Source organism: Schistocerca gregaria, chromosome 5 (genome assembly GCF_023897955.1).
Source record: "Schistocerca gregaria isolate iqSchGreg1 chromosome 5, iqSchGreg1.2, whole genome shotgun sequence".
Classification (NCBI taxonomy): domain Eukaryota; kingdom Metazoa; phylum Arthropoda; class Insecta; order Orthoptera; family Acrididae; genus Schistocerca; species Schistocerca gregaria.
In genome coordinates, this window is record NC_064924.1 from 638,098,585 (window position 1) to 638,111,929 (window position 13,345).

Consider the following 13,345-nt stretch of genomic DNA (forward strand, 5'->3'; position numbering starts at 1 on the left):
CATGATCATTACATCATGGCTGTACCCTGTACATATTTCAGGCAGGATCTAATGATGTGGAAAGTACCTTTTTGTCAATGTTTTGCCTGTATACTGGCTTTTATACTATAATATCAAGAAAATGAGTTGCCTGGTATATCTGATTTTTGAATCAGCATGTTTGTTTTTGTGCAGGTGTCTCTCTCTGTTGTTGTCATCAATAATACTAGAGAATGAACAAAGCAGTTTTAACAATAGTGATTACAAACTTCTTACTAATCCCAAAACTGTTCATAAAATATGCTTTACAAATAAAAAACATTTTGTCCACAGGTTAATGGGTGATACTTGTGGGTTAAGAATCTCATATTCTTCTTGTTTGTATCTCCTGCTGTCTTTCTTTCTGCCTGCTTTGCCAGAGTGATGATAATGTTGGTGACATAAGTACAGTGGAGACTCGATTACCCAGACCTCAGTTGTACAAGTTTGTGATAATCTGAATTGTCAACTGTGAGCAAATATCTTTGTAGTCTAGTCCATGCGTGCATGGACATGGTGCTGGCATTACCTGCCCATGGAGATAACATAGAAGTCATTTTTTTTTAATTTTCAAGCACGAAAAAACTGTTTACATCAAATGACAATTACCAAATATTTTAAACAAAATTAAACTATAGTCACTGTCTTATTAAATTTTTGTAAGGTATTTCACAATTCAAGTTGCAGTATTTTAGTAATTTTAAGAAAATATGTATGTATGTATGTATGTATGTATGAAGATGTGTCGCCAGTCTCTTAATACTGATTTTTGTTGATTTTAATAAGTTTAATTTGTTTTTGTTATTCTGAACATACATCTAGTGTTATCTATTATTACTACAAAGATAACTTTATGGCAACATATGCAAGTGACAGAGGTTATCTTTCTAGACTTAATACTATAAAAATTGCTCTTCTGCATACATTCAGTCGTCCGGATTTTTGATTAGCCACATGACTCACGTCTACAATAATCATCCATATTCCAAAATTCTTGAAGAATACTCTCCCTTTCATTGTCTGTGAAACATTCTTTGCACCTAGATTGATGTTCATTCAATTCTTTGTATTGTTCAACTTGTACCTGAGTTCCACCAGTTTCAATTTTTTACTGCTTTCTGTTCAGTTTTATCTCTCACAGTTTTCCACTCACATCTAGATTTTTCTTTCTTTGTTTTACTGTTGCGATTATTTGTCTAATTTTCATCATTCTGTAGTGAAAACTGGGATATTCTCTGATCATCAGAAGACATGAACCTAGTGAAGTACAGTAAAATAAATGTTTCTAGGCACACAAGTACAATAAAAATGAATGAGTTAGGAATATTGCTGTATGGCATACTGATCCCTACAAAGGCAAAAGAAAGATGTCCTGTTAAAAATTACTTCCTGAAATTAAATTTTCTTGTTTGTTTGTTTGTTGACAGCTGTCACTATACTATTCTTTGAGACCATTCACTACTCACAGGCACTTCCAATGAACTTCTTATATTAAGAATAAGGCTCTGTATTTACTCAAATAAAACACCAATAAAGCACATGCTCACAACTTAACCAACAACAGTCTGGAATCAGACAACCTAATAATAATGGAGGGTCAGTAAAGACATACATCCCATAGCTCCATGGAATTTGGAAAGTGCTAAAACAACAGTAAAGGTAACAATGGCTACAAGTACATGTGAAACACTGTACCATATTTCTACCCATATAAAAAAACTGATGGATGGATGGGAGGTTTCAAGTCACTTACACTGATTAGCCAAAACATTACGACATTGTCATTGTGAGGATGGATGCCATCTGGTGGCACTGCAAGCATGTGACTCCATAATGAAAGTGTAAGAGGAGCAGAGATGAATGGACACTCATTTTAGTGACAATACAGACCACAAATTGGGAAATCCACTGACATAAGTAACTTTGACAGCGGGCTGATTGTTATGGACCAGCACTAATGAAGCTGGTCAGCTGTTCATATGCCACTGTCGTAAGCATCTGTGGAAGGTGGTTAAAGAGTGATGAAAACATCAGTACACGACAAGCGGTTGGAAGTCTTTGGTTTTGAAATTGTTAGTTCACTGTTTTATTAACTATGCATGGGTGGGGCACAGGCAAATTAAAATGGACTTCTTAGTTTCTGGATAGAAAGAATTTCTTTGGATAGGATTATATAATATGTTCTCAAATTAAAAATTAGCATTAAGGATGGACAAGTGAAATGAGCTTTTCTTTTGCATAAAAAATAATAAAAATCTGAGATGCTACACTTGGACTTGAAATAGATATTAAACTTGGATAATGAACAGGAATGTAGACAGAAACATTCTTGTTTAGTAATGTGTCCTTGTCGCTTAATCTGCTATCTGATTTTGAAACAAACTGTAAGTTGATACAAAAATGGAGTTTTTTTTAACACTATAATTTCACAGAGGAAGGCCACACAAAACCTTTCGACTGTATCGCCTACCTCTGAGCTGTTTCTCGATCTTGAGCTTCTCTTCGTTACCTGCTTAATGTCACTGGCTTCTTCCTTCTTGATGGTAACCTTCTCGCAACTAAAATCTTTTTCAGAGCCAGATTTCTCCGATTCTGACCCACTGCCACTACCTGAACCTGATTTTGATGACTGTGAACAACTAAAAGAGAAAAGTAATTTTTATTACGATTTTGTTGGCATAAACAGATAATGTATTGCATAAATGAAATTATTTGACAGTTTAAAGCTTTACAGTTAGAGGCTTTACCTGTCCGATCTCGATCCAGACCCAGATTTAGACGAACCGCCACTACTTTTTGATTCATTTTCAGATGCTGACCCAGAATTCCTTTCAGACTCAGAAGCAGAGTCTTGTGGACTATCATTACCAGAGTCCTGGAGAGGAAACAAACATTACTTTTCTATGGCTTCCAACAAAATGTAGCTATGTTTTAAACTTCCACTATGCTCTATACACAACGAACAAATAAAATTTTGAAGCCACAGAAATGCCATGCAAATAAAGCTCATAACACATATGAATTCAGTACACTTCTGCTAACCTGAAGCATCAAAGAAGCATTAGGTAAATTACAAATACAAACTTCAGCATTTTTTTTTTAAAAAACATACATTAGCACACACCACTTTCCATCTGGTAACCACAGTGTTATTTACACATGGAAATTGGCAAGCCAAGGTCCTATGAAGTCAGTTATGCAACCAGAAGAAATGCCAAAAATTGTACTGCAGTCTTGTTTTCAAGAAGAACTAACATGCTATATCAAATATATATGTCTGAAAAAGGTGAGGACTCATTGATTCCATTCATCACCTGTCTCTAAGTGAAATACAGATTTTCACACAACAGGCTTTATGGAGAAAGGCCAAATTAGTTACTTGAGACTCAGAATATTCTCTCTCAACGTCCTTATTGTGGCTAGAGATTCAGCAGACAATGCTGAAAAGACTGCCAAAGTATTTATTGTACATAATCAGCAAAGAAAATTCAAAGACATAAGTTTTAAAAGAATCCTCTTTTAATCAAAATACATGGGGAGATAAAAATAAAATTTGCAGAATTAAAACATACAGAACTCCTATACAGCATTAATAGTAGTATCTGCATCTGTACTCTGCAATCCACTGTAAAGTGCACTACAGAGGGTACTTTCCACTGTATTGTGTATTAGGGCTTCTTCCCACATCATTCAAGCACTGAGCACTGGTGGAATGACTACATAAATGCTGTGATTCCTCTAATCTCGCCTTTGTGGTTCCCATGGCAGTGATACATGGCGGGTTGTATAGTAAAATTGTTAGTAGGGTTTTACTGAATTTCAGAGGATCGAATTCATGACATTTCCATTGCTTCTTAGCTAAACTCGTGACATCTTGAAAATGTGCTACAACAAAAACCTTATTTTTTAATGCACTTACATGAAAATACTTGCAGCATTCATTTCGCTCACAGTAAATTAATATTATTATGCTATTTATATTAGCTATTATGTATTAATGACATGGGAAACTTTTTGGCTAAAAAGAAACCAATTTAATTGTCCTTACTGCATTTAAAATGAGATTAAAATTCTGATAGTTTTATATTAATTATTTAGAACCTTTCTAGAAATACCTTTCGAAAAAAGATGTCAATTAAAAAAAGTAAGTGAACAGAATTAAAGGAATGTGTGTTCTAACTGATACTTCTACAGCAACACATTAGATGGCAGAACTGTTGTAGGGTGGAGCTACAGTTTAGATGTCGTTTCCATGAGCTGTAGCCCCTCGTATAGCTCTGTGATAATGAAGCCAAATTTCTCACTCTGAACCTGCCCCCACCCACTCAGGATCAAAAACCCAGTAGCAGAGGCTGTTCTATCATGGCTTTCACAGAAAGATATAAAATTCCCCAGCTTAATGGGTTCTGGTGAATCTTTATACATATTATTAAATGGTCTCCTGGATACAACATTCTTGGGGGCAGAGTTACTTGCCACTCCCATCTAGAACTGCACCTGACCGACACACAAAACAAAATTCATGACCACACACTCAGTTTTATTACTTTCATGATGACCTGCTCATTTTCATTACTTTTTCATGACTTTCATGACCAGCACACACACTGGTTTGGTACCCAGTCTCTGGTTCGAACACACAGTACTCATGTGTCAAGAAAGAAAAATTATTAATTACAAACAAACAATAAAACCTATACAAAAGGGCATAATCAACAAGAGGTTGCACTGTAGCTATTTATTCACAACTAGTTTTGATAATACATTACCTTATGATTGATAGAATCAAATCATACTGGCTTACTATGATGAGCCATTGTCATCACATAAAATCAAGCTTTATGCACTTTATGAGATTTTTGCAAATATCACAAGACAGCTGTTACACTAAAATAATACTATCAAGCCAGTGGACTTTACAGTAAGCATATGGATCATTCCATATCAAGTGGTTTAGTGGTTCCCACCATACTATCCCAGATTTTGTAGGCTCTGTATGTTATACATAATTCTTAGATCTCCATATACAGTATTTGTCCTTTAGGACTGCCTAAATTTAGGTTGTTAAAATCTAGCAATGAGGGTAGAAAGTTTTCTTATTTTTAAGGAGACATCTTGCATTGGACTGTTAAGCAACATTAATACAATAGCTTGAGTAGTATTAGGGATACTATATTACTTGGCAATAACATGTTATATGAAAATTACTTTTGTCCTTAAGTTTTGTACACCAGAGCAGGGCACTCAAAGCTGTCAAGGATTTCAATTTAATGAAAAATCCTCAGAATCCATGTGAAGTTATTTCCTGAAGTAATTGCCACAGAAAGCTCTGTTTTGGACAGATTTTTAAAGTTTCCTTGCAAGATCTGTAATATTTAGCATTTAAGAGTGGACAGTTATTGAGGTAACAGGGGACAAGTTTGTTCCGTCCTTCACATTTAGGTGACTTTATACTTCTGTGTCTCAAAAGGGCCACTGGTGATGCAGTCTGCTCAATGTTCATTAGAAATGATATGTTTTTCTTCATAAGGTACCTTAATATCACTTTCATACTCTGTCAGATATACCCAAAATGAGTCAGTTTCATGTTCATGTTCTTTGGATCATGTGGACAATAAACAATAATGGCGTGGAATGAGTCTTTTACATACACACAACTTAATGTACAAAATCGAAAAAGTTTTTTTTCTTTTTACCAAAATATCTACAGATGTGAAATAGTAATTTCTACCTATCACCTTTAAACATTACACTAACAGCAGTTCTTTTACAGAATAGGAATTGTTCAAATTTTGCTTTGCTGTCCGTTAGACACTTTATATCCCCGGATACGTTATCAAAAATTTTGATTGCAGCATTGTGTACCCCTTTCTGTGCTAAAGACAATCTCATCAGACACTTTATATCCCCGGATACGTTATCAAAAATTTTGATTGCAGCATTGTGTACCCCTTTCTGTGCTAAAGACAATCTCAATGTGGAGGAAAAAATGAGTCATTTTTTCCTTCTGGTTTGTAATTATGTACATCATCCTTTTGACCTGCAGTGGATTATTTACAACATACTTCATTAGAGAATAAATATACTGTGAAGCAACAGTCAGATTGCTCAAGTCTTTAAACAGATATCTAGAAGATGATTGTGAGTGTGCACCACATATTAATCTTACTGCATATATTTGAGCAAAGAAGACTGACTTTCTTTCTTTCTTAAAGATTAGTTAACCCAGAACATTTCTCACATGACATTACTGAATGAAAATAAGTGGAATACTTCAACTTACTGGATTGTCTCTCCCCAAGATTTGCAATGATTCTAAATGCAAATGTGGCTGAATTAAATTTTTTTGGGAGTTCTGAAATGTGCTTTTTCCAGTTTAAATTCTCATAAATACAAACACTTAAGAACTTTGAAGTTTCCACCCAATTAAATATTTGCACACCATGTGTACCACTTATCATTGGTGTTGTACCCCTAGATGTGCAGAACCGAATATGTTGTGTCCTTCAGGGAAGACAGTACAGTCAAATGCCTTAGGTACATCACAGAAAATACCAACTGGCACTATTTTTATTTTAATGCTTTGGCGAGTGAACACTTAAATGACATTCTCAGTAGAATAAATCTTATGAAATCCAAACCATAATTTGCTGATGATACTATTGTTGAACAGGTGAGAAACTATTCTATATTATGTCACTTTCTCACAAATTTTGGAAAATGATGTCAGCAGTGAAACAGGACTACTATAGTTATTGATATCTCTCCTATGGCTTTGCTTATGGAGGAGTTCAACAATGATATATTTCAGTCTCTCTAGAAAAATACCTTGCATTAGTGATCATTACATAAATCAGATAAGACACAGCTTAGTATATGGAAACACATCTTTAGTACTCTATTGGAAACACCACCAAAACAAGATGAGCTTTTATTTTTGAGAGAACGTATAATTTTCTTAATCTCAGAAGGATAAATTCTCAAGGAAGAGTTACAGCCAAGATTGCTCACAGAAATTTTTGTAAGCAACCCTGGAACTTTTTTTATCGTTTTCAAGAAACAGACTGCACAATCTGCTTTTCTGTACTGTTAGCTATTTCATCAGTACAGCTTCTGCTGTTTGTGAGGAAAGACATAATAGTAACACAATATTTCTCCAACAGCAGTGCATGAAAATGAATTTCAGTTTCAAATTTTTGGAGCTTGTCTCCTTAGTTAAAGTTTGCTGTAAAATTCCAGATTATTTTATTTTGCACTGAAATTAAGTTTAATTGTTCTTATCGGCATTGTTTTATATTGTCAGAGAGGCTTACATGAATGTCTTATTGGCTTTGTAGTCACCTTTGACTTTAAGTCAGCCACAAAGTTGAAAGTATTATGTGAATTTTCTGCTGAAATTTTCTCAAGGTGCACTGACCTGCAGCTGAGTCACAAAGACTTACTGCTCTCAAAATGTGAGTTTCTACAGAGGCCATGTTGCAATCGTATTTCTAGGAAGAGATTATCATGTTCACAAAAGTTTACACCCTATGAACTAGAGTGGAGCAAATAAACTTAGAAATATTCGCAAACATGTTTTGCCCAAACAAAAACTATGCAAAGCATGTAGAATTGAGCTGATAAATAAGGTCCTAAGTGCTTAGATTCACTTTTTTCTGATGAAGACGATCATGTGGGTGCACGTGAAACATTAGTTTGACATCTTCGCTTGGCATTTCACCTCTTCAAAAAATTGATCAGAAAATATTATTTGGACGGTTATATCAAGTGTAAAGCCCATCATGCACAGAACTTGACAACTAATTAAAGTAGCATTTGGAAGTGGTTTCATCGAGATGAAACTCAGCAGTCCTTAAGTTCAGTTAATCTACAGTGTGTAAACTGTACTGACTATATGGAAATGTCCGAGCTTAAAGTCAGACGCTGCTTTTTAAGTCACCCTGAAAAAAAAGTCACATTTTAACATTGGGGCTAAACATACGGTCTGTGAGAAAGACAGCTGCAGGGTTTAGAGTTTTTAAAAGAAAAACATCGAGATAGGTATGCTGGCTGCTCCAGGGAGAAAAAGAAAGGCAAAGAAAGGTTCTCTCTCACACTGTCAACATTAGGGTACTTAGTTTTTTGTCAAATTCAGTAGATTCTGTCATGAGTGAAAGACCACTTCTCTCTTCGTACTGTTACTGCTGTTAAGCAATTTGAAAGAGATGTTTATTTCTTGTTGGAATAAGTGTGACCCCAAAATTGGCTTCTTTGAATTCAATGACTGTAGATCAGAGTGGTGATTTATTGTAGAGTCATTCGTAATGTAGTCCGTATGTGTCTAGCAATTCATTACAATGTCAAGACACTGCTTTCTAGTAGCACATTCCAAAGAAATTACAAATTTTTAATGGCTCTGTGGTACACAATCAAAAGATTGCATTTCGTCAGTGTGACAGTTGTCAAGGACAAATGCAAGGGAGTTATAGGTTCCTAATCTGTGCAAAGATACTGCTCCAGATGTTGGTAATTACAAACAGTCGATGCAGATAGATCGTGCATCACTTGAAAATAAACTGACTGATAAAGACTTCACACTGGGCTTGTCCACAAAAATTTCTGACTTGACAATTCACCATTTCATTTCAAGAAATCAATGACAGTAGCTTGAAACTTTGGAAGAAAATCTGAAGTGTGGTAAAGTAATAGCTTTGTTAGATTTTGCGCAATATTATTGACTTCTTGTTCAGGATTTGTTGCAACATTTTAATTAGGAAAAGTGATGCAAGGTTTTAATTGGGAAAAGTCAGGGTACTGTGGACATCATAGATTTCTTTGGCTGAAATTGAAAAGCGTGTGCACTGTAAGTGCCTCAGGCATGTCACAGTAGCTGTTCATGTTTTTGTGACGGAACTGGTGAACTTCCAGAAGCTGACAGTGACTGAATTGGTTTTTTAGTGATGGATCTGCTGCCAAGAATTTGGAATAAAAGCAGAACAAAATTTCTTTGGTAAATTTGACTATGATAGGGTTGGAGAAACTGTAAAATGGTTTCCAGCACATGAAAGAAAACCAAATTCTAATGCTATTTGATTTGTATAGATTACGTCACCAAAACTTGCCAAACATTAAATTAATTTTTGTTGACAAGGCTCACATTTGTTCCAACTGACATACAAAGGATACAAGTAAAAGAAGTTTCTGGCAACTTGTCACCAAAACTTGCCAAACATTAAATTAATTTTTGTTGACAAGGCTCACATTTGTTCCAACTGACATACAAAGGATACAAGTAAAAGAAGTTTCTGGCAACTTGCCATCATCAGTTGCCAAACTTTCAGCCTCAGTCCTGAATAAGCCAAAATTTGAAGTTTCCACTTTGTAGCTAAGTCAGTATGTTGTCTGCATTTACTGCAAAAGCTGGTGCTGGTAACATCTTTGAAATTTTACTGGATGAACATAACACTCTGGTTACTTTCATTAATCCTTGAGGTCTTTTAACTTTGTTCCACTGAGCACTTGGGAGGGATAGATGCTGTATACTTGATCAGCATATTTTTGAAAATCTGCCAGTTCCTGAAGCAAGCTCTTTGGGGTAACATTACACATTCCCCAATGTTCTTGCAAAAATGTATATATAAAAAAATAAAACTATTATGATACTGATGAAAAAAAGATCATTTTGTTGACCAGATTCAAGGTTGGGATTCATTTGGAAACCCAGCTGAGCTGAGGTTTGTGAATGTTAACTAATCAGCCAACTCCGAGGCTTAGCAATGCCTTTTAACCAACCCACTGACAGGCTTGGGAGCCTCAAGAGTGCCCTACCTGTGGCTGCACTTGCCTGGATAGTGGACTTTGCTCCGTTGATGATGGGGATATCATTTCCTTTACAAAAGCCATCAAGAACTAACGAAAGTTAATGCTGAAAAGAGAGCTCCAGGATCATCTACAAACCTCTGCTTACAATGGAGTTGGCAGAATTTACATTTTAACTCAAAATGAACCCATCAGGTTTTTAGATAAATTGTGAAGAAATATACTTTGCCATGATGTTTAAAATTGCACTGTTTCTCCGTAGCATTTAAGAGGATTGCTCTAGCCGTCATAACACATTTAACAATTACGAAACACCGACTGTGTTTTGTGTTAACATACTTTTGATAATTTTGGGCATATCTGAAAGCGTATTAAATGAAACTAAAGTGTACTGTAGAGTAAAGCATGCCATTTCTAACAAACGCTGAAAAAACTGTATTACAGGTGGTCCTTTTGCAATAAAAAGACTTTAAAACTGCCTAAATTTCAATGAAAAATTTTCTGGAACAAACTTTGTGCCCCCAATTATATAAAAAAAAAGACTTGTAAAAATTAAGTTTTACAGATTGTACAGAAAAACTGACAAACATTCCAAAGCAGAGCTTTCTATAACAATTACGAATGGCAGTAATAAAATTTTAATTGTCACATAACAATAAAGTAACTAATTATGCAGAAACATGCTTGCAGTCCTGGTACACATTGAAATCACAACATCGTTTTACAGTACTGTCATTTCAATGTGTACCAAGACTGCAGATATGTACCAGCAAACAAACTGAAAATTAATTACATAACTTTGCTTTACTGAGATGTCAATTAAAACTTCATAGCCACCTTTATACTTCAGGAAATAATTAAACTTGAACTTTGAACATGTTTGGTTACAACATTTTTATTGATAACTTTGTGAGCACTTGGTGTGGTGAATACAATATAAAAACTATTAGAACTTGTATTCTTTATACTATTCAAACTATTGAACTAGTGCATCAATTCACACAGCTATTGGTAAACTTAATCACTCAAAAATAACAAAAACTTTCAGATCTTCTTTGTAAAATTTTGACAGCCTTGACTTCAAGGGCACCTAAAGATAAGTGCTGCACACTGAGAGCTAAGCATTTATGGAATTACTTGTAACAGGATGAGGCATGCTGAGATTGTTTCTGTAACAGTATCTCAGTTGGTAAGGTGGGGATGATATCTAAAATTGGATTTTTTGATATCATGATATTATGAGGATAGATTAAAATGTTACAGTGTATACACTATTTGGCAGAACATAACAACTGTCACAATGCCCAAAAGGTCTCCTCCCTCTGTTCCTACTTATGACACTCAGCAAATTATGTCCTTCATATGAACATCGATAACTTTGTTTCAATTAAGTATTGCATAATATTGCATTTGCCTTTTTGTGTGCAGATAAGCTGAAATGATCTGAGGACTGACGTTAAATCAGTTTTTAAAATGAAGACTACATCCAGAGGTACAGTAATCAAAAATACTTACTTAAATATGGGAAGCTGTTAAGCCATCAAATGTAAACTGAGAAGCAAACAGAATAGTTATGGGTCCTTTTGTGAGGGACTGGCAAATTAGTTGAATCTGAAGCGTGTTAGATAGCAGGATATTTTATTACTGGACACTGAAAAAAATACACAAAAACAACTGGTACGGTTTGCAGAGAGAATTTAGAAGGAAAGATCATTTTGTGACACATATCAACATTTTGTGAAAACTTCACTCTTTTACCATGAGTCAAATAAATAATGGCAAACAGTCCTGCAATAATTAACACTGCCCTATAAATAAAAGTTTCGAAATTGGCCTTGTGAATTAGGGAACAGAGCTTAGAAAATAACAGACAAAAGTACCCAGGGGAGAATTATATTCATAACACAAAGGATGTTCACTGGTTTGCTGGTAAATTCAGTAGTAGTGTTAACAAAGCCTGTATAGAAGAAACTAAAGGATGAAATTTTTGGAAGGTGGTGATCACCAGTCAAGTTCAGATGCACTCTTCAGCTAATCAGCACACTCAGCCCTGGTCTGCAAGCACTGTGTTTGCAAAAAAATGTGTAGTCAATACAACTGTTATCAAATTAGCCCAATAACTATGATTTCAACACAATGATGTTCAATGTTGGCGGATTGTAAGATGCCAGTCAGTGCCATGAATTTGATACTTCCAGTTGTTTTTCCTAGTTTTTCACCAAACTTCATACAGTTTTAAAAAGCAAAAAAATAATATACATTCATTGTATTTTAAGAGAGTTCATACATATACAAACCTTAACAAGTCACCTATAATGTTTCACAACTACTTCTGATTAAACATTGTGTGTGAAATAGTCAATTTACACCACAGTTTGAGACCTACACATCTTCTGTTTCCCATTATTGTTTACGAGCCAACCAGCTCACTATTTATGAGAAAAATGTAATTACGATTCACTTTTTAATAGTATGGGGTTGTTTAAATTTCTGATTCAATGCTGTCCTCCATCTTTTCCTGTTTTGTGCTAATCTTTTCATCTCTAGGTAAATACTACACACAACATTTTCTATGGCCAGTTCATCATAATGCACTCTTTGTCTAATCCTTATATCTTTTTCACACTAAATGCCAAGTTGACTATTCCTGTATGCTATAGTCTTTTTCTATACAAAGTAGCCTCTCTCTCTGAATTTATAAGGCCTGCAATGGGTATTAAATACCACCAGTACGGATAAAAACTGCTGTACTTTACTTGTTCAACACTGGCACCAGCCTTCTGTCTAGTAAGACTTTGTACGCCTCTAACGCTTTCGTAACTCTCTGGATGGTGCAACTGGTATTCAATCTTGTTTTTCCATCTACTTTTACTATCAATAATCATAAAACACGCACACCTGTAAAACATAAAACCTTAACATTATCTGGTATGTGTAAACCATGCTACCACTACACAATATGGGTAAATACCCAGAACTTCTAGCTTTCTACAGATTACCTTTCTGAAGGAATACAACAGTGGATGCCCAAATTATTAGTGAGTGTGCTCATATTAAAGTAATTTTTAGAATGAGCAAGGCTTCAGACGCTTCTCCAACAAAATATAGAGAAACAGAAACATTGTTCCTGCACTCTGTACATTCCCCAAGAGACACAGCAGCTACTGCAGTGGTTTCAAAGCCTATTGTCAACTGAATTAAAACTGACAATAAAAAAACCTCTTGAAGCAGATTGTGTAGGAGAGTGAGGAAGGGAAAGGATCATCTCTCCTCATACCGATTGTAAAATCAGGGGCATCTGCCTCAAAAATAGTTAACGAAGTGATATGATGAGGGTATAAAAGTTTCCAAAAGGACAGTCCAGAGGCAGTTGGTCAAAGAGAACCAAAAAGCAACGCCTCACCAACATCATGCAAAAGAAATGACTCCAATGGGCTTGACAACACTGAAATATGAGTGTTGCAGAATGGAGTGAAGTAAGTATAACTTTTCTGAATAGTGCAATTTATAATTATAATATTTTACAAGT

General features: G+C 35.1%; 1 protein-coding gene across 2 annotated transcripts in view; it reads right to left on the reverse strand.

The window, feature by feature from the left end:
• Positions 1-13,345, reverse strand: part of LOC126272430 (chromodomain-helicase-DNA-binding protein 1) — a 112,972-nt gene that overhangs the window by 83,796 nt on the left and 15,831 nt on the right. Inside the window, exons 2-3 of one of the 2 annotated variants that reach the window (XM_049975299.1) lie at positions 2,766-2,893; positions 2,489-2,657 (exon numbers count right to left, since the gene is read on the reverse strand). In XM_049975299.1, coding sequence (XP_049831256.1) covers positions 2,489-2,657; positions 2,766-2,893 — 297 coding nt within the window. The remainder of the gene's footprint in view (positions 1-2,488; positions 2,658-2,765; positions 2,894-13,345) is intronic. The other variant, XM_049975300.1, reaches the window with a different exon arrangement.